The 24,817-nt window shown below is 49.1% G+C and overlaps 1 protein-coding gene across 2 annotated transcripts; it reads right to left on the bottom strand.

Moving 5' to 3' along the window:
- Positions 1–295: 295 nt before the first annotated feature.
- Lck (LCK proto-oncogene, Src family tyrosine kinase) lies at positions 296–24,817 on the bottom strand. Of its 2 annotated transcripts, none has more exons than XM_021636905.2 (13): positions 24,683–24,817; positions 9,186–9,295; positions 8,810–8,891; positions 8,555–8,645; positions 8,235–8,333; positions 7,855–7,958; positions 7,479–7,628; positions 7,030–7,182; positions 6,705–6,884; positions 3,900–3,976; positions 3,668–3,821; positions 3,456–3,587; positions 296–936 (listed from the first exon to the last, which is right to left on the bottom strand). In XM_021636905.2, the coding sequence occupies exons 2-13, from the start codon at positions 9,288–9,290 to the stop codon at positions 734–736; spliced, it is 1,530 nt and encodes a 509-aa protein (XP_021492580.1). In that variant the 5' UTR covers positions 9,291–9,295; positions 24,683–24,817; the 3' UTR covers positions 296–733. The 2 variants fall into 2 exon arrangements, with proteins under 2 accessions (XP_021492580.1, XP_060235472.1); XM_060379489.1 differs by lacking the exon at positions 24,683–24,817 and adding an exon at positions 18,103–18,122.

Genomic DNA, 24,817 nt, shown 5'->3' with positions numbered 1-24,817 from the left:
GCCACTCAGTCCAGAGTCAGAGGGTTTTTAGCAGAGCTAGTCTCTCAGGCAGATTGACACTCATAGGCTAGCGTTTCACACCGTACGCTTCACACGATCATGGCTCTTCCCATGTTCGGTGGAGAGACACGTTTAGATTACAGGTGAAATATCCTGTAGGAATGCTGGCAACTCATAGCAGGAGAAGCCAGGGTGGGCGACCCAACCGGGACCCCAGCTTCCGTCATCTGACACCCCCCCCCCCCACACACTGTCTGCCATCAGGAAAATGAAATGCACAGTAGAAAACTGTACGTCCTCAATCAACAGACATTTATTGAGCTCCTGGTGTGTGCTAGGCGCCGAGGCAGAACACACAGAGATATCAGGCTGGATGGCAGCCCACAAGGGGCTTCTGGAGGCCCACAGGAAAGAAGCGGTAGACAGAGACACGCAACAATCACAGGTCTTCTCCCCTCTGTGGTTTCAGGAGAGGGAAGGGTCCAGGAGAAATGCCTTAGGTGGTATCCAAGACAACTTCACATGTTCCACGGGTATAAGACACATGTGTAGAACCCACACAACTATAGATGTGTGCGCCAGACCAAAACTGGCAGGATGTATGGCACCTGCACAGGCTTCACGTGCAGAGTCCGAGTCCATGTGTGTGCAGGCCTCACGGATATGGCACAGGAACTCCATCTGCCCGGCCAGGGCAAAGGGATGGGGAAGGGTCTTGGGACCGCAAGGCGCGTCAAGGCTGGGGCTGGTACTGGCCCTCCGTGGCGGTGAAGAAGTCCTCCAGGACGCTTCGAAGGTAGTCAAACGTGGGCCGCTCCTCCGGACGTTCCTTCCAGCACAGCATCATGAGGCTGTACAGCTCTTCCGGACAGTTGTCCGGTCGCACCATCCGGTAGCCTCGCTCCAGGTTCTGAATCACTTCAGGGTTGGTCATCCCTGGGAGGTTGATGGAAGCAAGAACCTTAAGCCTTTGAGCTTCGGGGACCTAAAAGCTGATGCTAAATTGGATTTGTCTCTCTCTTTCCTATTTACCTATCATCTATCTATCTCTATCTAGCTTTTGTTTGTTTGTTTATTTTTATTTTTTGGTTTTTCGAGACAGGGTTTTTCTGTGTAGCCTTGGCTGCCCTGGACTTTGTAGACCAGGCTGGCTTTGAACCCACAACAATCTGCCAGCCTCTGCCTCCCCGAGTACAGGGATTACAGGGGTGCACCACTTCATGCCTGGCTGTTTGTTTTTCAAGACAGGGTTTCTCTATGTAGCTCTTGCTGTCCTGGAACTCTATAGACCAGGCTAGCCTCAAACTTGGAAAGCCACCTGCCACAGCCTTCTGAGTGCACCACCATTCCAGGCTCCACTCCATCTATCTATCTATCTATCTATCTATCTATCTATCTATCTATCTATCATCCATCTATCTATTTTTGTGGTACTTTGAATTGAATAAAGGACCTTATGAACATCAAAAAAGCACTCCATCACTGAGCCACAACCCCAGCCTATAATTTGGATGTTGAATGTCTCCCCATGAGTTGGAAATCCTGGTCCCTAACTCATAGCACTAGCGGGAGAGGACAGAACCTTTAAGAAGTGGGGTCTAAGCCGAGCACGGTGGCACATGCCTGTAATCCCAGCACTCAGGCAGGTAGAGGCAGGCAGATCTCTGTGAGTTCAAGGTCAGCCAGATCTACAAATTGAGTCCAGGGCAGCCAAGGCAGGAAGATAAACCCTGTCTTGAACCCACTGCCACCTCCCCCCAAAAAGAGGTCTAAGATGGTCATGGTGGCACACCTTTAATTCCAGCACTCAGGAGGCAGAGGCAGGTGGATCTCAACAAGTTCAAGGCCAGCAAGGCCAGCCTGGTCTATAGAGTGAGTTCCAGGACAGCCAGGGCTACACATGTGTACAGCATCCAAGATGGCCAGAAGAGTGCACTGAGTTCCTTGGACCCATAGTTACAGACAACTGCAATCCGCCATGTGGGTGCTGAGAACTGAACCCAGGTCCTCTGGAACAGCAGCCAGTGCTCTTAGCCACTGAGCTCCAGTGTCTTCCCACCTGCCCCTCGGATAACAACTTTTAAGAATGAGTTCTCAGCTGGGCATGGTGACCCATGCCTTTAATCCTGACATTCAGGAGGTGGAGGCACAGGCAGGAGGATCTCAGTGAGTTTGAGGCCAGCCTGGTTTACAAAGTGAGTTCCAAGACAGCCAATGGCTATAACACAGAGAAACCCTGTCTCAAAAACCAAACAAGCAAAACAAACAAACAAACAAAAACCAATACAGTGCCTCATTAGGGGGCGTACTTTTCTAAGGTATGCCTGTGATTGTTCTTATTAGGTGGCAGTGATGGGTTAGGGCTCAGAACAGATGACAGCCCACAGCCAGGACAGTGTGGTGGTATCCGTAGCTTTGGGAATGGGCACAGGGTCGAAAACTGGGCTGAGACAGGACAAGCACAGAGCTGGGAAATCTTTTTGTCTTTAAGGCCTCTAAAGGTTAGAGGAGTCTAACCTGATTCTCAGTGCCTTTACATTCCTGGGATCAATTATCAGCTCCTGTTGCCCTGGGCTCATGGGAAGTTTCTGCCAATCTGGCCTCTGCGCTCTGTGACCTCCCTACTCTTTTCTGTGCCATTTCCTTTCCCCAGAGGTTGGCAAATTCCTTCCAGAAAAATTCCACCCCTAGGCCTAGAAGTAGACCTCAGCAGCAGCATGCTTGCCTTGCGTGCACAGGGCCTGGGTTTGATCCCCTGTTCCTCCAAGACCAGACACATACATGCCTATAATCCCAGAATCTCATAGAGAGTTAGAGGCCAGGCTGAGACATTGTCTCAACAAACAAACAAACCCTAAAATAAAAATAAGCTTTCAATAAAATCCCACCCATCCTGTTTAAACGAGGGGTAAGGGCCCTTTCTGGGAGTTTCAGTAAAAAAGGACCATCGCTTAGTGAGCAGCCCGCATGGGTCAGAGCGTTTCACAAAGTCTCTTGTTTTACATATCAGGAAACTGAGGCTAAGAGAGATGACATAATTTACCCAGCGCAATGGCTTAGTATGGCCTGTTCTTATCTTATATTTAAGAAACAGAGGGCTGGATGATGGTGGCACATGCTTTTAACCCAAGCACTTTGGTGGCAGAGGCGAGTGGATCTCTGAGTTCAAGGCCAGCTGGTCTACGGAGTGAGATCCAGGATGTCTGCCATGCTATGGCCTATGTCAGCCTTAAGCAAGGAGCTGGAGTTTTTGAGAGGTGGGGACTCAGAGACAGAGATGGAAGCCAGCTGGGAAATGAAGCATCTAATGGGGGATGTTGGAGTCACAAGCCGAAGTGGATGGAAGGGAAGTGCCTAGAAGTTTCAGTCTGAGCCTGGGAAGAAGTGAGGGAAAAGATGTGGGTTTGCTACCCCTCCACCCCTCCGTATAGCCCAGGGAGTTGGGTAAGGCTTACCTGGGTAAGGGATGCGGCCATGGGTGACAATCTCTGTCAGAAGGATCCCAAAAGACCACACATCTGACTTGATGGTGAAGGTGCCATAGTTAATGGCTTCTGGTGCTGTCCACTTAATGGGAAATTTGGCTCCTAGGGGGAAGCAGAGCTAGCTCACTTGGGCACGCTTGCTCCACGGCAGGACCTGAACCTCCTCTCCACCCCACACCTACCCTCCCTCGCTGTGTACTCATTGTCCTCGATGAGGCGTGCCAGGCCGAAGTCTGCAATCTTGCAGCTCAGTGTGTCAGACACCAGGATGTTGGCAGCCCGCAGGTCACGATGGATGTAATTCTGCTCTTCGATGAATGCCATGCCCTCTGCAATCTGTGGGTCAGGGACAGGTCATCAGTCTTTACCCCACCGACCTGCGACCCTAACCCAGCCCTTTGACAGGCTCCTTACCTGGGCTGCCATGTCCAAAAGTTTGTTGATGTTCAACTTGATGCCCGAGGGGGTCTTAAGAAAATCTACTAGGCTCCCTGTGTGCAAAAGCGATAATTGTTGGCCCAAATTGCCCTAAGACCCTTCTGCTCTTCCAGGATCCAGAAGCACTACCTGACAGTAGCAGGAAGAATAAGGACTGAAAAAAGAATATGTGTGCAAGGGTGTGGGTGGCATGGTCAGCATATGGGAAGGCCTTTTCCAGAGAGGATCCAGAGGCTTCTTGCCATCAGTCAAGGTTGAGCCCCAGCTCCACAGCAGCCAAGGCCCCACGCTTGTACCTTCTTCCCATGGACCTGTCTTTTGTTTGTTTTTTTAGTTTGTTTATTTTCATTTGCTTGTTTTTGAGACAGGGTTTCTCTGTGTAGCCTTTGCTGTCCTAGACTTTGTAGACCAGGCTGGCCTTGAAATCAGAGATCCACCTGCCTCTGCCTCCCAGAGTGCTGGGACTACAGGCATGGCCCACCAGGCCCCGTAGACCAGTCTTTATCACTCTTATCACAAACAAGTTTTGGATTATTCATATGGACAGCTAGACTCTTTGAAGTTTAGCAATCTTTGCTTCATCTCTTGTCTCCTAAAGGTTTCTTCTTTTCTTTTCCAGTCCAGCTGGACTCTTCTAGACTCTTCCTACCAATTACCAAAAGGCTTTCACCATTAGCAAGGCAGTTGTGGTACATGATTCTAATCCCAGCACTCAGGAGGCAGAGGCAGGTGGATCTCTGAGTTCGAGACTAGGACAGCCAGGGCTACAATGACAAATCCTGTCTCAAACAAACAAAAAAAGAGGTTGGGCAGTGGAGATGCATGCCTTTAATCCCTGGCAGACAAACCTCTGTGAGTTCAGGGCCAACCTGGTCTATAGAGTGAGTTCTAGGACAGCCAGGGCCACACGGAGAAACCCCATCTTGAAAAAAAAAAAAAAAGGCAGGGCTGGAGACATGTCTCAGAGGTTAAGAACACTGGCTACTCTTCTAGAGGTCCTGAGTTCAATTTCCAGCAACCACATGGTGGCTCACAACCATCTATAGTGAGATCTAGTGCCCTCTTCTGGTGCGTAGGTGTACAGGCAGACAGAACATTGTATACATAATAAATAAATGGATCAGAAAGAAAGACAGAAAAAAAAAATCAAAAAAAGAAAAAATAATTTAAGAATTTTCTTCACCATTCACGCTCCTGGGGTATTTGGGAACATCCTTAAATCACAAACTCTGCTTTTTTCAGTGTCCATTACCAAAATGAGATTTCAGCTGGGCCTGATGGAACACAGAGCACACCTTTAAACTCAGAATTCAGGGAGCAGAGGCAGGAGGATCTCTGCAAGTTTGAAGTCAGCCTGCTCTACATAGAGAGTTCTTGGCCAGCAAGACCCTGTCTCAAAAACCAGAAAGTAAATTAGTAAAAATAAAACCCTGTACAAGAATGAAAATCATGCCAGGTGTGGTGGTGCATGCCTTTAATCCTAGCACTCGGGAGAGAGGCAGGAGGATCTTTGTGAGTTCAAGGTCACCCTGGTCTACAAAGTCCAGGACAGCAAAAGCCACACAGGGAAACCCTGTATTTAAAAACCATAAAACAAAAAGAATGACAATTCCACAGCTGGAGAGTCGGCTCATGGTCTTAAGAGCACTGGCTTTTCCAGAAGATACAGGCTGGGTTCCCAGCACCCATGTCAGGTAGCTGTTACAGCCACCTGTAACCACAGCAACAGAGTCTGCGATGCTACCTTCCGGATCCTCAGCCACCTGAATACATGTATCAAAACATACATACACACACACACACACACACACACACACACACACACACACACACGAAACTGCGGCTTGATGGTGGTGGCGCATACTTTTAATGCCAGCCCTTGAGAGGCAGAGGCGGATCTCTGAGTTTGAGGCCAGACTGGCCTACAGACTGAGCTTCAGTATAGTCAAAGATACACAAAGAATCCCTGACTCAAAAACAAAAAAAGGGAAGGGGGGGGCTGGAGAGATGGCTCACTGGTAAGAGCACTGGCTGCTTTTGCAGAGGACCTGGGTTCAATTCCCAGCACCCCCATGGCAGCTTCCAACTGTCTATAACTCTAGTCCCATGGATTCTAACACCTTCATACCAATACACACAGAATAAAGTGAAAATAAAAAATTTATGTATATGAGTGCTCTATCTACATGTGTCCCTGCATGCCCAGAAGAGGACATCAGATCCCAGTATAGATGGTTGTGAAGCATCATGTGGTTACAGGGAATTGAACTCAGGACCTCTGGAAGCACAGACAGTACTCTTAACCACTGAGCCACCTCTCCAACCCCCTAAAACCACTATGGTACAGATTAAAAAGAACTACTTGGAGCAGAAATTGATTGAATTGATCAGGCCAAAGCTATACAATTATAAGCCACAAGTCTGTGCAGGCACACAGCCATTTTGATCCTTAATAAATATAATATATATGGGGGCTAGAAGCATGCATGGCTCAGTGGTTAAGAGCACTGGCTGCCCTTCCGGAGAACCTGGGTTCGATTCCCATCAACCCCACAGTGGCTCAAGCGTTCTGAGATCCATGTAGGTATTGGAAGAACGGAAAAGAAACTGCAGATCAGAGACTATGAGGATGAATGCTCTTCCAAAGCCTGTCCCACAGGGGACCCCCTGGAAGGAAAGCGTCCTCAGAAACCCTCAGCAGCAGGCCAGAGGAAAAAGCACATTCCTAGCGTGGGTCCACAGTAGCATCCTCAAGCGGCTAGACGTATCGGGGACACCCACCGTTCTCCATGTATTCTGTGATGATGTAGATGGGCTCCTGGGTGACCACTGCATAAAGCCGGACCAGCCGCGGGTGCTGCAGCCTCTTCATGAGGTTAGCTTCAGCCAGGAAGGCATCGGGGGACATGCTCCCTTGCTTCAGGCTCTTCACTGCCACCTTCGTGTGGCCGTTGTAGTACCCTGAAGGTGGGGTACGGGAGGAGGGGTTACAGAGGCCACGGCCATGAACTAAGTAGCTGCCCTAAACAGGACAGTGTGACATGAGGCTCACAGCCGGGAGACACGTCCTCCCCTCTTTCCAGTCAGTCCTGAGGGTGACACTCACCCATCCACACTTCTCCGAACTGGCCAGCTCCCAGCCGCTCAACCAACTTCAGTGTCTCCCTGGGAACCTCCCATTCGTCCTCCCACCAAGGCTTCTGGGGCTTCTGGTTCTGGCAAGGACGGCTCAGCTTGGTGCACAGCCCATCCGAGGCGTCTGCAAGGACAAAGAAGGGTCAGGCAGCAGTCTCTCCTGGAGACCTTGGGTGCCCCCTCCAGCCACTACCTCTCTCCACTTTCCACGCGGGGAAACAGACTGGCGTGGGGAGGGGGTGGAGTTGAGGCTCTATCAGTCAACATTAGCCTGCAGGGTCGAAGGTGAGACCTTCGTACCCCTCATCCACTGAAGGGGAATGAAACATGGTTTGGAGGGTCCCTAAGACGGCCTGGGGAGCGGGTGGGGAAATAGGCTGCTAGAGCGTTCACAAGGGAAGGTGTTCTGCAGGAGCTCACTGGTGTAATGGCGGACCAGCTCGTGCAGCCCGGGAAAAGTGATCCGAGGGGAGATGTAGAAGCCACCGTTGTCTAGGTTACGGATCTTGTAATGTTTCACCACTTCTCCCTGGTTCTGGTCGAAGTCTCTGACCGACAGTGAGAAGGATCCTGAAGAAAGATCGGAGAGCGGAAGAGGGAGGTGAAGAGGAGAAGTGGAAGAGGAACAAGAAAAAGAGCGGGATCACGCCCCGTAAACCGGGCGGCCACCGCGCCCTCTCCCTGCCGCCCCCTCCCCCGCTCCTCGCCGGAGGCGCTCATGCTCACCTCGCAGCCCCGCCCACCTCACAGCCCCGCCCACACGCCGAGGCCCCGCCCGCCAGGCCCTGTCACTCACCCGCCGTGCTTTCGCTTTCCCGGATAAGGAAGGATCCGTGGGTGTTCCCGGGTGCCAAAAGCTGCCGCTCTGCATCCTTACGGCTCAGATTCTTGAAGAACCAGCTACAGAAGACACACGCAAGGCTGTAGGCTGTTGGCTGAGTCGTTTTTTTCTCCCCCAATAAGTAGCCTGGGCTGTCCTGGCACTCGCTCTGTAGAACAGGCTGGCCCCAAATCAGGAGATCTGCCTGCCCCTGGCTCCCGAGTGCTGGGATTAAAGCAGTGAGCCACCTTTGGGCAGTTCTTCCTCCATCGCACTCAGACAGTCCCCACTCCCGGGACCATGCCCTACTCTGAGACCCCTGGGCTCCCCCATACCCACGGAGGTCCCCTGCTCACGGTTCAGGCTCCAGGCTGTTTGCTTTCGCCACGAAGTTGAAGGGGATGAAGCCTTCCTCGCCGGTGGTCAGGGACTGAGCTTTCCACCACTCACCGCTCCTGTGCCACAGAAACCCATCAGAATGGCCTGCAAAGCCCCCGGAAGCCCCTCGGAGTCCCGAGTTAGGCCAGGCCACAGCTCGCTCCCCTAGTTCAAGAGCTCTGGAGCTTTCCACCTTATTCTAAAACCTGAGGCTGGAGCCTATCGGGAGTTCAGGAGTGCTGAGGACACAAACACACACACAGAGAGGACAAGCAAGGTGGATTAGGGGGATACTCACTGCTCCAGGATTCGGAGCTGTTCACCCTTCTCAAAGCCCAGGTCTCCATCATGGGAGGGCTCATAGCTGTGCAGGGCGATAACCAGGATGTCTGTAAAGACAGGAAGAGTCAAGAAGAACCAGCCTGGGGCTGGCAGGGACAGCAGAGCGCTAGAGGCACAGGATGAGACAAGGTGGAGGGGAGCTGGAGAGGGCACCAACAGCCAAGCATCCCTCCACAGGCCTTAAGTTTCACGCCCTGCTGGGTGGAGTCACCTTGCAGTGGGGAGGCTGGTGGGAGGGAGCCCTCATAGGTGACCAGTGGGTCCCGAACGTCAGAGCCATTCCGGATGGGCAGCTGTGGGGCAGGAAATGAGGCCGGGGTCAGAGAAGAAAGACTGGATCTGAGGCTGGCACCCCTCCTCTCGGCCCTCTCTCTGAATTCACCAGCTATGTGTAGACATGACCTAAGAAGTCTGTCCCTCTCTCCGGGCCTCTTCCTTGCCGGACTCCGAGGAACATGGGTGTTATTTCCACGGCCTTTGGTTGTGGTACCTTAATTCTTTTTCTCCTCTTTCTCCCCACCCCCATTTCTTCACCAATCCTATCCCCCACCCTCACCCCCACTGCCACCCCAATCCCATCTTCTTACTGTGGCCTTGCTGTCCAGTGGGACAATGGGATAATGGCAGTTTTCACACACATCAATGTTTTCCATCCAGTCATCTTCAGGGTTTGAGCTGCAGCCACAGCCCATGATCCCTAAAGGAATGTAGAGACGCCTGGCCTGAAGGAGCTCTCCCTAAGCCAGTTTCCCCCAACATCAGACATCCCAGAGTACTGCCCTGGAATTTACAAAAAGTACCGGAGATTCAGCTCAGGGATTCCCATTGGCCCCTGAGACATAAAGAAGAACTGAAATGTGGAATTGTAGGCCGGAGCCCTTCAGCGACAACTAAGTTCACAGGAGGCCCAGGCCCAGGGCTACTCCCCACCCTCCCACCTGGGATGGGCAAACCGCCACAGGCGCCTTTGTTAGTTTGTCTAGTTACCCACTTCCTGCCTCCTCAGCCTGGCTACACCCCCCCTACTCTGGGGGACTACCTGGGAGACATCACACACTTTGCCAAGCCCTGGGGGAAACCTAGGTTTTCATTTCGCCCCCCACCACGGAGGGTCCCTTCCAGTTACAACTCCCCTGCCTCGCTACCGAAGCTGAGAGGCCAACCCCCAGCCTCTGCCCGACCCCAGCCCCCCACCCCACTCACACCACAGTCTCCTTCAGGCGGTTTCTCCTAACACGCTTATGCCTCTCACCGGCAGAAAGAAACGCTTCTGCGGCCCTGTTGGCTGTTACTTGTTTTAGCGGTGGAAACTTTTTGTCAAATGAAATCAAGCAGAACCTCATAGGCACAGCAAGTAGGGATGCTCTAACCAAGGCAGCACAGGGCTCGCTCTGAAGCCTCTGGAATGCCCATGTCCTCCTTCCCTATCACTGTCCCTCAAAACTGCCTGCAAAGCACTGGTGGTGGTCAAAGGACCATCTACCATGAGAAGATGATGATTTATTTTAAAGATAAGTTCTTACTATGAAGCTTTGGATGGCCTCGAACCTGCAGAGATCCATCTGCCTCTGAATGCTAGCATTAATAAAGGCATATGCTATCTTTTTTTTTTTTTTTGGAGCACTTTCATGTCACCCAATTCTCAGTCGTTTAATCTACTGTGCTACAAACCACACACACACACCGTACACATACACAAACACACACACCGTACACATACACAAACACACACAGCTACCCACACATTCACACAACTTGTACTCTGAACTACTTTGCCTTTTCTGAACACCCACAATTATTTTCTTTAGACCACACCTTTGTATTTATCATATTATCTTTTTTATAGGTTTGTGTGTGTGTGTGTGTGTGTGTGTGTGTGTGTGTGTGTATGAACTCAGATTGTCAGGCTTGGCAGCAAGCGCCTTCACCAGAGGCACCATCTTTCCTACCCTGGGTTTGTGACTCTCTTATTTGCCTGCTAAGCTCTAACTCCACAGGCAAGTTTCCACTCCAATGTCACAGCTTGCTCTGTGCCTCTCAGGCTCCTGCAGCGCTTGCTCCGGCCTCAATTGTTGGGTCAGGCACCGAGTGTCATTCTTATGCTCTGTGTGTCAATACCAATGCTTCTCTCTCCCCCCTTTAAAAACTGTTCTGTCTTCATCTCTATTTGTCTGTCCCTCCCTGTGTGTATTCACGTGTGCAGGTGCCCAGAGAGGCCTTTGGTTCCCCTAGAACTGAAGTGACGGCAGGTTGAGACACTGGACTTTGACCTCTAGAAACAGAGCTCAAGTCCAGTGATAGAGCAATAGGCATTATTGACACTTGAGCGATCTTTCCAATGTCTGTCCTTCCCCCTTGATGGACAAAGCTCCCTCAAGACTAGAAGCTGTAAGCCAGGCATGGTGGCACATGCCTGCAATGCCAGCGCTCAGGGAAGCAGAGGCGTGTGGATCTCTGTGAGTTCAAGGCCAGCCTGGTCTACAAAGGGAGTCCAGGACAGCCCAAGCTACACAGAGAAACCCTGTCTTAGAAAGAAAAAGAAAAAAAGAATAGAAGCTGTGTATCATCGGCCTGGAAGCACCTACCAGCGGGATGTGGGCATTAAGCAGTCTCCCACCTGCAAAGGTCTTCAGAATCATCAAACCAAACCTTCGTTTTCATTTATTTATGTGTTTATTTTTTTAGCAGGGTCTCACTGCACTGCCCAGGCTGGCCTTGTGCTCAGTTGGTCTGCTCTGCATCTCAGGTAGCTGGGCACACATACATAGCTTTGACTTCTGACTTTACTTGATCAAAGCAAGCCCCAGGGAGGCCTGCCTGAAGCCGCAAGCTTGCAGCTGAGGAAAACAAGACTTGCTAATTTATGCTGTGTACAAGTGGATGTGGGAGCGGGGAGGTTTCCAGTTAGCAAAATTCAGAAGACAGGCTCCGGAATCTGAAAGACCTCTGTTAGCTGAGTTCTATTAGCTGAATTCTAGACACAGACGTGCAGGTCTGTGATCCTGGCACTTGGAAGACAAAGGCCGGAGGATCAGAAGTTCAAAGTCATTCCTCACTATATAGGGAGTTCAAGATTTCCATGAAATCCCCTCTCAGAAACAAACCAAGAGCCCAGAACCTAAAACAGATGATACTGGTGTTCCTGGCTTTGTTGAAAACATTCTTGGACGCCTCATTTTTCCTCACCTGTCATTAGGCTTGTCAACCCTTTCTTATCACCCTACATACTGTTAGCTTAGTTTACTGGAGCTCGGAAAGGCACCTACCAGCATGGGAAAATTGGACTGGAGAAAAGATCTTCTTCAGGCTCATGGTTTTTTGCATCTGAGCCACTCCTAGCTCCCACAGGATTTCACAATGTGCATCTTCCTGTGTATTTGACTTTAAACAATGTGTACTATATGGAGGAATAATAAAACATCCACAAACATCCACGGAACATTAGCTAAACCAAGAGGCTTCAGAGGGGGTGTGGATGCAGCTCAGCGGGCAGCACACCCGAGGATTCAATCGCCAGCACTGAAAAAAATCATTTTGGTGGCTGGTTGTAGCTCCAGCCCTTGGGTAGAGGCAGGAAGATTAGGAGTTCAAGGCTAGCTTGGGATACAGGAGACCTTGTGTCAGAAGCTAGAGAGAGAGAGAAAGAGAGAGAGAGAGAGACGAGTACACAAACACATTCATTCTCCCTTCAACCCATTTTTGGGAGGCCAAACGGCAGACTCAGGTTTGCCTGCCAGAGCCGACTTATCGTATCTTATCAGCTCAGTTATCTTATGGCCAGAAAGTGGCTAACAGCTTAGGAACTCCCAGAGCAAGAGCGGTGAGTAAGATCCTGTTTTCGGCACGGCCTTGGGAAAACCTAGGCTGGTTAAGCTGTACCCACAGTGCTAACACCAGCTGGGCTGGGCTCTTAGAGCAGTGGGTGCCTTTCAGGACTGACATTGTCGCAGGCTTTGGGAAAAGGCAGGAGAGACTGGGTGTGATGGTTTGTGCCTTAATTCCAGCTCTCAGCCTTGGAGGCAGATGCAGCAAATATCTACTAGGCCAAAGTCAACCTGGTCTACATAGTGCGTTCCAGGGCAGCCAAGGCTACATAATAAGAAATACACTGTGTCTCAAGAAAAGGAAAAAAGAAGAGAAAAGTTTGGGTTAAGAAGAGCGATGCAGGGGCTGGAGAGATGGCTCAACAAGGAGCCCTTGTTGCTCCTCCAAAGGTCCTGGGTTTGAGTCCCAGCAGCCACATGGTGGCTCACAGCCCTCTCACGCCAGGTCATCTACATCTTCTGCTCTCTACAGGCACGGGCACACAAGTGGTGCACAGACACGTAAAACAAAAACAACTTTAAAAAAACAAAGAGAAGAAGTAGAGTGATCTAAGGCCTGATGGCACAAGGTTGTAAGGTGGATTGCCAAGGAAGATCGAGAGTTTGAGGCTAGGCTAGCCTGAGCTACCTCACAAAACCTATCTGGGGCAAGGGAGATGGCTCAATGCCTAAAAAGCATGCACTGCTCTTTGCACAGAATGAGAGCTTAGTCCCCAGCACCACAGTGGGCAGCTCACAACTGCCTGTAACTCCAGCTCCAGAAAGACCCCCTCCCTCCAGCTTCCACAGGTGTCTGCACTCACATACTCATGCCACACACACCCCATAATAAAAGTAAAATATATATATATATATATATATATATATATATATATATATATATATACTTTTTTTTTAAAAGGGCTGGCGAGATGGCTGAGTGGTTAAGGGCACTGGTTGCATTTTCATGAGACAGGGATTTAATTCCTAGTACCTACATAATGGTTTACAACCATCTGTAACTCCAGTTCTGGGGGATCCACCCTCTCCTAGCCTCTTCTGGCATGGGGAATGCATATGGTGTGCAGACATACCTATAGAAAAAAAATGCACATACACATAAAAGTAAATAAATAAATACTGTCTCAGAACAGAAAAAATAAATAAATAAAACCAGGCCATGGCACTCCTTTAATCCTGGAATTTGGTAGGCAGAGGCAGTGATAAATTTCTGAATTTGAGGCCAGCCTGGTCTACAAAGTGAGTTCCAGGACATCCAGGGTTACACAGAGAAACCCTGCCTTGAAAAAAATAAAAAGAATGAATCATGAAAAGAAAGAAAGGAAGGAAGAAAAGGAAAAAACAAACAAACAAAAAAAAAACTGAGAGCCATGTGTACCAGCTTAGACACTGTGGATGGCAAATGCTGGGCTCTTGAAGCTGAGGCCAGCCTGGGAAACTTAGAAAGACTTTATCTCGCCAGACAGTGGTGGCACTTGACTTTAATCTCATCACTCCGGAGGCAGACGCAGGCAGATATCTGTGAGTTGAGGCCAGCCTGGTCTACAGAGTGAGTTCCAAGACAGCCAGGGCTACTGAAAGAGACTCTGTCTCAAAAAAGAAAACAAAACAAAAAGTTTGAGCTTGGGAGTTCCATCCAGAACACCTGATTAGTATACACAAGGCTTTGGGTTTGACCCCCCCCAAAAAAAGGAAATTATTAGTTTGATAAATTACACTGTTTCTTCAATGTAAATTTAAGTTTCTGATTAAATTTTAAACGATGGGTCAGGGCGCTGGAAAAATGATGGCTCCATCAGTTTAGAATATTTTTTTTTTAATGCAGGCTCGCCATTTTATTCACTAGGTTGTAATCTGTTGATGTCATTCCTTTTTTAAAAATTTATTTAGTTACTTATGATTTTTCAAGACAGGGTTTCTTTGTGTAGCCTTGGCTGTCCTGGACTCGCTTTGTAGACCAGGCTGGCCTCAAACTCAGAGATCTGACTGCCTCTGCCTCCCCGAGTGCTGGCATCACAGGAGTGGGCCTCTGCGTGGGGCTTCAGAAGGTAATCTTGCTTGCCACACAACCAATGTCCTGACTTTGATCCCTGGGACCTACGGGGTGATAGAAGAGATCTGATGCCTATAATTTGCCCTCTGGCCTCCATATACCCACGGTGGCATGCGCACACCCACCCGTCCATACATTTTCTAAGGAGCAGAGGGTGGCTAGGGAGAGACCTCAGTCAGGAAAGCGCTTGCCACGCTTTTCCTGAGAGCTCTGCTCTCAGCTCCCCTGTGGAAGGCTTGGTGTGATGGCGTAAGGCCTGTGCAAGGGAGATGGAGGCACCTGGACGTTTGAAGCTCACCGGCCAGCTACATTAACCACTGAAGTGACCCTGGACAGCGCCCTAAGAGTGAACCTTTTTCTGGGTGTGGTGACACACGTCCTTAACCTCAGCATGCAGGAGGCAGAGGCAGGTAGATCTCTGTGACTCTGAGGCCAGCTGCCTGGTCTATGGAGTGAGTCCCAGGACAGCCAGCCCTACACAGTGAGATCCTGTTTTTTGTTTGTTTGTTTGTTTTTTTAATTTTTTATTTAACTTTTATTAATTACACTTTATTCATTTTGTATCCCGAGATCCTGTTTTAATAAAAGAAAAGGAAGACACCTGACCTCTGACCTCTACACCCACACACATGCAGAAGCATCTGCATACATATGCGCACACAATATACAAACACGTATACACAGAGCTGGAGGGATGGCTTCGCCATTAGAAACCCGTACTGCTTTTGCAGATGACCCAATTTCAGTTCTCAAATTCCACAACGGTTGTCTCACAACCACCTGTAACTCTATCTCTAGAGTATTTGATGCCCTCTTCTGCCTCCTTTGACAGACACCTGCACCCACGTGCACACTCAAATGCACGTGCGCACGCGCGCGCACACACACACACACACACACACACACACACAAAATTTAAAAAATACATACACACCAGCCAATAAATAAACACTAAGCATGGAGGATCTGTGAGATCAGGGAGGTTAAGTGATCTTCCCAACAGCAAACTGCTATTTGCTGGCAAAAATGCGAAGTTAAACCACAGCTGGCTGGAGGGGCCCACCACTTCAATCCCAGTGCTCAAGAAACAGAGGTAGAGAGATCTCTGTGAGTTTGAGGCCAGCGTTACCTACACAGCAAGTTGCATTGCCATTGTGACGAGAGGACCACATACAGAGACCTTGAATCAAAAAAGAAAAAAACAACAACAAAACAAACAAATTAAACAAAACAAAAATCAGAACCCAGGAGCTGGGCGTGGTGGCCCATGCCTGTAATCCCAGCACTTGGGAGGCAGAGGTAGGAGGATCTCTGTGAGTATGAGGCCAGCCTAGTCTACAAAGTGAGTCCAGGACAGCTAGAACTACACAGAGAAACCTTGTCTGGAAAAACAAAAAACAAAGCAAAACAAAAGACCCCAGAATCCCCCATCTTTTATTGAAGTATTTTCTTCTACTATGTCACCCCAGTATGTGTCTATTTACACCCAACAGTGGGGTCCTGAGAAATCTCGAAGGAAGCTAGGCAGGGAGACAGGAATGGAAGAGAAGATCCCTCACCCCAAAATGTGACCATTGCTAGGTGTGGTGACACACACCTTTATTAATTCCTGCACTTAGGGGTAGAGGCAGGAGGGTCTTGTGCATTCCAAAACAGGCTGGGCTACATAGAGAGTTACAAGCCAGTCAGAGCTATACATTGTCACAAAATTCTCTCTCTCTCTCTCTCTCTCTCTCTCTGTGTGTGTCTTACACACACATACACACTCACACACACAAACTTGACCATTGTATTGTCAACAAAGGCTTTTCTCACCAAGACAATTCTCTCTCCAGCTGGAATGCACTTAGAGCCACATTTACCTGACCAGAGAATGCAAATCTGTGCACACAATTCAGTGAGTATCTTGCTTACTTTGTGCAAAACCATAGTGTTTGCTTGAGTCTCTGTGTGACAGATGGGTAGTCTCTAAATTGTGGCCATGCCCATCTGTAAATTGTAAGGTGCTTCTTTTTATACAAAATGTGAGTCTTACCTCTCTAGTCTTGGTTTATTTTTATTTATTTATTTATTTGTGTGTGTGGTTTTTTTTTTTTTTTTATTTTTAAGAAATAGGGTTTCTCTGTGTAACCTTGGTTGTCCTGGACTCACTCTGTAGACCAGGCTGGCCTTGAACCCACAGAGATCCTCCTGCCTCTGCCTCCCTGAGTGCTGGGATCACAGGCGTGGGCCACCTTGCACCTGGCCCCTGATCTTAGTTTAAAACAAAGCTTGCTATGTAGCCAAATGTGGTCTAAACATGTTAGGAACAAGGTTGATACAAAGATACAAAGATGTCAGAGCTCAGGCTGGAACGGTGGCTTGCTTGTTAAAAGCACTGGCTGCTCTCCCAGAGGACCAGGGTTCCGTTCCCAGCTCTCACATGGTGGCTCACAGCCACCTGTTATTCCAGACCCACGATATCCAACACCCCCTCCTGACCTCCATGGCGCTACATACACTAGGTACACAGACACATTCAGGCACTTGTACGCATAAAATTTTAAAAGATTTAAAAAACAATAAATAGATAAAGAGATCAACATTGAAACAATGTAAACTTCTCGTTGTCTGAAATGGAGAGGGGGGGAAAAAGACAGTCCCCAGGGCTCCTGGAGTCGTGGAGGACAAAGTCTGGTGTGAATGAAGAGCCTTTTTCCTTCTACTACTCCTTCAATAGTGAGAGTGATATGGATGCTAAACCCATCTCTGACTAGGGCTTGCTCTTGGTCAAACTCAAAGCAGCGTGTATGGTCCACTAGGTGCTGTGTGCTCTTATAAAAGCGCTCCCCCCCAACCCAGTATTAGTGGAGCCAGAGCTGAATTTTGGTTCCCACCTTACTTGTTGTTCTTCAATGCAGACACAGTGGCCTTGTTCACGTGGTATATAACACATAACAAATCAGGCTGTGGAAAGATCCTGAATTAAGTCCTCCTTCTCTCTCCCTCTTTCTCTCGTTTTTATTGTTGCCAAGCATCGCCAGGCCTTTCATTTCAGCATTTAGAAGAAGAAAGCCAGTGGCTCTCTGTTCATAGTCAGTCTACCTATTGAGTTCCAGGCCAGCCAGGGCTATATAGTGACAACCTGCCTCAAATAATAATAATAATAATAATAATAATAATAATAATAATAATAATAATAATAAATAAACGTTTATTGGCCTGATGCAGCGGTGCACAACTGTAAAATCCCAGCACTCAGGGAGGCAGAGGCAGGAGGATCTCTGTGAGTTCAAGCCCAGCCTGGTCTACAAAGCGAGTCCAGGACAGCCAAGGCTACACAAGGAAACCCTGTTTCAAAACAAAAGGTGGGTGCCTGCACATGCTCCCATTTGTGTGCATGCTACTGCACTAATGTGGAGGTCAGAGGACAAAGGTCAAGAGTCAGGTCTCTCCTTTCACTACCTGTGGGTTCCATGGATAGAACTCAGATGTCAGGCCTGGCAGGAAGCACCTTGACCTGCTAAGCCATCTTGAGGGTCCCTGGATTAGATTTTTCTGATCCCAAAATTGCTTAGGGGTCAAACAGATCAAAATTAGTTCTGATTCTCTTGGCTCGGCCATGATTCCCAGCTTCACGGCCATTACCTCTTTTCCTTCTCCAACAGCAGACTTATTGATTCATGAACGTTGTGTCTGGACTGTGGGCCAGCCTCCTGCCTGAGCGTCTTGGACCACTGCTTTGCATGGAATATAGGCAGGCCAGGCAGTGGGTGACTCACACCTTTGATCCCAGAGGCAGGCAGACTGAGTTCAAAGCCAGTCTGGTCTCACATGGTGAGTTCCAGGACAGCCGGAGCTACAAAGAGAAACCCTGTCTTGAAAAACCAAAATCAAAACCCAAACAAAAACCGCAAAAACAAACAAACAAACAAACAAACAAGGATATAGGAAGACCATTTTGTGGCAGACCGCTGACACGTGTTAGGCCATTGTGAGGCAAAATCTGCCAGACACTTAACAGCTTCTTGTCATTTTCTTTTTCTTTTTTTTTTTTTAGCAGCCAAGATTTGAATGTTGTCAAAGCTGCACATGTTCCAGGAAGGACCTAGCCACACAAACCTCATCATGATACCAAAACATTAGGCTTGGCAGGCATAATAAAGTTTGCCAGCCAGTAAACGAGCCGTGTGTCCCGCCTTGGAGATTACTAAGTAGACCAGGCTGCCCTCCGACTGCATAAACCCGCCTGCCCCTGCCGCCGAGTGCAGGCTTACAGGAGTGTACCGCCACTCCTCCGTTCCCCAACACCTGGAAATTTTCTGTTTGTTTGAAACGGGGTCTCGTTTAGTCGCCCCAGGTGAGCCTCCTGTTTTTTCCTCCCAAGCATCTGTGATTACTGCCCTGTGCCCATGCCCTTTCACATGCTAAGAACACACTCTTCCGTGAGCCACACCCTCAGCCACGAGACGGATGTACTCTCTCAAATAGGGACTGCCTTAAACGCAGAACTGATCCTGTTTGATAATCACTGTCATCAGTAAGGGCTATGCCGTCCCTGCCCCGGGTAACTCCAGGTCCACTTTGCATTATGGGATGGAAAAGAAGGAGCCTTACGGCTCAGTGCTGCTGAGGCTGAGCTCACTGTGTCTCTGTCATAGAGACTCAGCTTTGATTCACAGTCTCTCGGTCACTCACTGGCAAAAGATCTTCGGGAAGATTACTAAACCTTGCTCTCCACACACCCGAGTTTTAAAATAATCATTACAGCTATTTATTTTTGTGTGTACACGTGTGTGGGCAGGCATCCTATGATGTTAATGTGGAGGTGGGGGGCAGCTGGTGTAACCAGTTCTCTCTCCCCACCGTGTGGATCCTGGAGAGCCAATTCAGGTTGTCAGGCTTCAAAGTAAGAGCTTTACCCACAGAGCAATCCTCCCCTCCCCACAAACACATAAAAACACACAAATACACAGGCATAAACATACACACAAAAAATACATAAACACACACACAGTCACATAGAAACACAGAAACACACACAAACATATACACAAACACACATAAATGTACACACAAACACATACACAAACACACAGAAAAACATATACACATAAACATACAAATACAAACACACACATATAATCACACGCACAAACACACACAAACCTACAAACACATAGTACATACACACACACAAAACAAACACAACATACAAGCACTCACACACACCATTTCTTTGAGTCAAGCTATGTAGGCCAAACTGACCTCAAACAATGCTCTCGTTGCAACCTCCCAAGTGCTGGGATTATAGGTTGGAGCCACCAAACCCAACTTAGATTTCTGAACCCTCAGAGGCTCTCCTAATTCCTGTATCCGGAAAGCAAGAACAGAAATGGACCTGCATCTTGGACCATTATGAGCACTGTATATGACACCTGGAAAACCGTGCAATGTAAAATGCTTCATACTAAAACAGTGACTGTTTTAGGTGGGGGGGAGGCATGACGCAGTGGGAGGACTGACTCACTGATTTGTCCAAGCTGGCCTTGAACTTTCTCTGTAGACAGGTAGGTCGTAAGCCTCCAATTCTCCCGTCTCTGTCTCTCAAACAGTCAGGATAATTGGCCTGTGCCACCAGGCCCAGTCACATTAAAGACTACGCAGATGAGAATGATTATCGTCTGAGGTGGACGTGTGTTTCATTCTGCGTCTTCCACATTGAAGCTGCCTGTCATTTTCATTCTTCCTCATGATTTGGGGCACTTCCGCGTTAGCTCTGTAGATCAGGCTGGCCTCAGATTCACAGAGATCCACCTACCTCTGCCACCAGAGAGCTGGGAACCAAGGCCTGTGCCATCACTCCCTGGCTCTACTTTTTCCTCCTTAAGGCATTTACCTGAAATAGAAACTTCACTACCATAAATGGAAAATCAGTGTCACTAGCCATGAAAAATCAGTGCCACTAACCATGGCAGTTACATGTCAGAGCACAACAGAACATGTAAATTACCATTTGTACATGCTCATCCATCAGCCTCCAAAATGACTCACACAGTCAGCATCTTATACGCCACAGTGTGGGAGACACAGCCGTGTGAGAGAGAATTGGAGCTGAGGTTCTGTCCATAGGCAGCCGTCTCTTTTTTCTCTCTCTCTCTCTCTCTCTCTCTGTGTATGTGTTTGTGTGCCTGAGTGTGGAGGGGTTGACATTAGTTGTTTTCCTCAATTGCTTTCCTCCCAACTTTTTTGTTTCACTTTTGGAGACAGGGTTTCTCTGTATGTAGCTTTAGTTGTCCTGGAACTAGCTCAGGCCTCGAACTCAGAGAGATCCACCTGCCTCTGCCTCCCGAGTGCTGGGATTACAGGCGTGCACCACTGTGTCAGGCCATAACGCAGTTTTCTGAACTGGCCGATCTATTGACAAAAATGAAGCGGGCCTTCCAGCCTTCTGGTCTAGTGCAGATTAGCAGCGGTGAACAGACGGAGAATAGGCCCCATCACAGCCTGCCCTCCCTGACCGAGACGGTGTCCCTCGGTGGGTCACTTCATTTTCACGCAAGGCTGAAAGGCCTGCTCTCTGCTGTCTCTGCTGTCCGATCAGGACTGTCGCAGCTCCCAACAACACATTCTCTCAGCAACACTTTCCAGGAAGTGACATGAAAATGATCGCTATTACCCACTCCCCAAGCTAACATCAGAGTCCCATGTATGCAGAAGGGGAGACTCCAAGACGCCTCATGCCAAGCAAATGCAGTAGCCAGTAAACTAACCTGCATTTGAATGTATCTAGAGGCCCATTATTTCATACACTTTTCATGATTTGCATGATTTCTTATAACATTGTAGTCCTTCGAAATGAATGTCATTATCAACCCCACTTTACAGATGCAAAGCTGAGCTGAAACTGGGTAAAGTGATTTGCCTGAAGCCTCCTAAAAAACCAAACGAGTAGGGAATTGCAGCTGAACCTTGCTCTGCCCACTCCAGAGGTGGGGCTTTAACCTTCCACCTGTCAGCCAAGGCCCCATGGGGCAATCTATCAGCAGGCAGATGGCTCCTAGGGACACATCCCAGAAGCAGGATGGAGGAGGCTGTCTTTCTGGTATCTTTAGATGCCTCTGTGCTGTTTGACTTTAAAAACAAAACAAAGCCAGCCCGTGTGCTAATTCTGTAACAGCAAAATAAAAACAACAAAATCACCACCAACGCAAAAGCTCTATTGAAGACACACTCCCCCGTTCTTTCCCCCTCCTTTCAGACAACATCTGTCTATGGAGCCCAAGCTGGTCTCACATTTCTCATCTTGCCTCAGCCTCCTCAGGGCTGTGACACCATCCTCTGTGAGTGACGATCCTTTTGAGAACATACCCACTCTAAAGCCCCCCTGACCTTTCATCCCAGGCCTGGAATAGGTGGGAGAGGGAAAAAAATTGCTTTCTGTCCTAGAAGTTTTAGGACCAGACAAAATGAATCAGGCTTCTTCTCTGTAGAGATTTAACAAGCCACGGGACATTTGTCCCTGAACCCATGTTGGTTGGCTCTAAAACCTTTTCTTTCCAGATGCACCATGGAATTTTTTTTTTTTTTTTCTGGTGCAAGCATTACATATTCCAGAGCCACACTGAGGGGAGCCATTAAAGATCACATTTTTAGACACTGGGCAAAGTGGAATGCACTTCGTATACATGAGATCCTGGATGAGAGGCGTGGTGGTGCACGCCTTTAATGGCAATGCTCAGGGAGGCAGAGGAAGGTAGGTCTGTGTAAGTTCAAGGCCAGCCTGGTCCACAAATGGAGATCAGGACAGCCAAGGCTATATAGCGAAACTCTGTCTCAAAAAACAAAATAAATAACAAATAAAGCAAACAAATAAATAACTAAATGGTGGAAGAGGAGAAAGGTCCCTTCTTTACTGGATGTTATCTTGGGCCTGCCTTTCCCTACCCCAGCACCTTCTTCTGAACTGAACCTGGCTTTGAAGTCATCAGCCTGTGGGTGTGTAGGGCCTTGTAGGATCCTACCACTGATCAAACCTGCACACAACTATTTTCCTATGATACAGGAGAAGCTTTGAAAAAGGAAGATATGTTTGTGAGTGTGTATGCATTTTTTTTTCTAAGTTAAAGTCCTAGCTATGTAGCCCACACAGGACTCAAACTCTCCACGCTCCTGCCTCAGCACACTGTGTGCCAGACAATGCAATATGGGGCCTGGCTGAGAAACCCTCTCTTATGACAGATCCCTTCTCTCAAGTCAGAAACTAGCCTTCCTGGGTCTTCACACTCATATACAGGAAACAAGCTCATTTACAAAGCCACACCACAAGCTTGAGGGATTGGCCTGTTCACCGTCTTGCCAAGGCCCTGAGTAGGTGTAATCGTGAGTGCGAACAAACACTCTGCAGGGAAAGGAAGTGCATGGCTTCCCTTAAGCACCTACTGTGTGTCAGACTACCCAGGATGCACTGTCCTCATTATCCCTCTGATTCTGCCAGGCGCTTTGGAATGGAGAACTTTGTTACTGTGTCTTTATAAACAGGCTGAAGTTTGGAGTAGAGAAGCCACTCACCCAGGCAAACAGCAGGCCCAGAATTGCTCCTTGGCCTCTCTGATGCTGAAAAGTTTGTTTTTTTTACACTGTACCACATCCCTGGGCTCTTGCAGCTTTGACTTTATTCCAAAGTCTCTGCCTCCATGTATCCAGAGAGCGGCACCATTGGATAAGGACCTTAACTTTACAACATAAGCACTCTCCAGAAGGAGCCTCTGCCCTTCCCAGCCCTGCCTTGTTCAGGAGGCTTCCGGATCCAACTGAAGGAAACTTCTCCCCCATCTGGTCTCAACCCATTCTCTGTCCTTGACCTCTGGGCTCTTTTGATCTTAAGAGCCACTGTCCTGAGTTCCAAGGACTAGGGACCCTGACTCTCAGTCAGAACAGGGCTGGCCTAGGGGACTGCTGTAGTTGCCTGTTCAAGGACAAATGAGACACAGGAAGAGCTGGTGTGTTTCCTGCCTCTGTAGGAGGCAAGAGGTCTTGGAGAAGGCTGGCATATGCTGACAAGACGGAAAATGTGTTTCACAAACACCTCCATCGAGGCAAGGGAGACCTGGAAAGTCAGCGGAGGCAGAGACTGTCTCCCAGAGTTTAGGGTTAGAACGAGAGGGGATGGGAGGCAACTGATGACGAGTTTCTGGGCCTCCACCCTTTGGGGCCTGAAGCAAGAATCATGAAATCATGAAGACCAGCATGTACACACAAACACAGCTGAGTTGAGACAGGAGCGACAAGGGCAAAGGACATCCTGCCCTGACACTTGGCAGGACAGGAACGGTGGCTTTCCAGATGGAAGTTCAGAAGCTCTTGCCCTGAGCCAGCTGTACCCCGTCCGGGATAAAAATATCCTTCCTCTTCCCTTCTCCTGCCGTTCTCATTCACTACCAACTACCAACTTCCCCTGGGAGCCCACAGCCATTCTGGGTCAGCATCCCTCTCATACCTAGCCTCCTGGCAACCTCTCTGTCTTTCATGGTCTGGTCACTAAGGCTCAAGTCAGTTCTCATGGGTCCACCTGGAGGCCATGGGTTACCCTTTCACGAATTTTTGTCACTCGGGTCTGCCCCAGGGACCAGAGAATTGGTTCTCGGGGCCCTGTGCTCAGGACTGGCCATCTCATCACCCACCGCATGTGTCACAGGAGTAGGAGGAGTCCAGCTCCAGCCATCACCCTCCCCAGGTCCTGCTCTGCCGCTGTCCAGCCTGAGGAGGTATGGGTTAAGCAGGTACATGGCCACCTTTGGGCTGCAGAAGCCTCATCCTGTGAGCTCGAGGAACTGGACTGGTGACTGCGGATGGCCTTCCTTTTTTGTTTGTTTGTTTTTGTTTTTCGAGACAAGGTTTCTCTCTGTAGCCTTGGCCGACCTGGACTCACTTTGCAGACCAGGCTGGCCTCAAACTCACATCAGTCCTCCTGCTTCTGCCTCCCTGAATGCTCGGATCAAAGACATGTGCCACCACACCCAGCTGCCAGCTCCTCGTGAGGTGGGGAATGACAGAAAGAGAAGAGCGGAGGCAACGAGAGCCACCAACCTAGCCAACCTGCAGCCAGACATTTCTGAAAGGCGATTGTACACCCAGGGAGCCTGTCCCTCCACACGGAGGCAGCCCTCTGCGGCCCGGCTTCCACCATCGCCCCCCACCCCGGACTGTTCTTCCCTGTACCCCTTACCTGCCCAGCCTGGGAGCCTTCCGGCCCATTCACATGTTGTTCCTGGCGTGGCGTGGCTGCCTGGACCCGGTCTCAGCTCCCCTCGCCTTCGTAGTCAACACCTGTCTCTTCGCGCCCACGTTCCACCCTGACTTC

Source organism: Meriones unguiculatus, chromosome 3 (genome assembly GCF_030254825.1).
Source record: "Meriones unguiculatus strain TT.TT164.6M chromosome 3, Bangor_MerUng_6.1, whole genome shotgun sequence".
Taxonomy (NCBI): Eukaryota; Metazoa; Chordata; class Mammalia; order Rodentia; family Muridae; genus Meriones; species Meriones unguiculatus.
The sequence above is the reverse complement of the archived record's forward strand: the minus strand, read 5'-3'. Positions and strand labels throughout refer to the sequence as shown.

Coding starts and splice junctions, on each gene's coding strand:
- Lck (XM_021636905.2), bottom strand. CDS start 9,290: ATGGGCTGTGGCTGCAGCTCAAACCCTGAAGATGACTGGATGGAAAAC. Junction 8,646..8,809: donor ACCAGCCTCCCCACTGCAAG/GTGACTCCACCC, acceptor CTGTCTTTACAG/ACATCCTGGTTATCGCCCTG. Junction 3,822..3,899: donor TTTTGGACATGGCAGCCCAG/GTAAGGAGCCTG, acceptor CCTGACCCACAG/ATTGCAGAGGGCATGGCATT.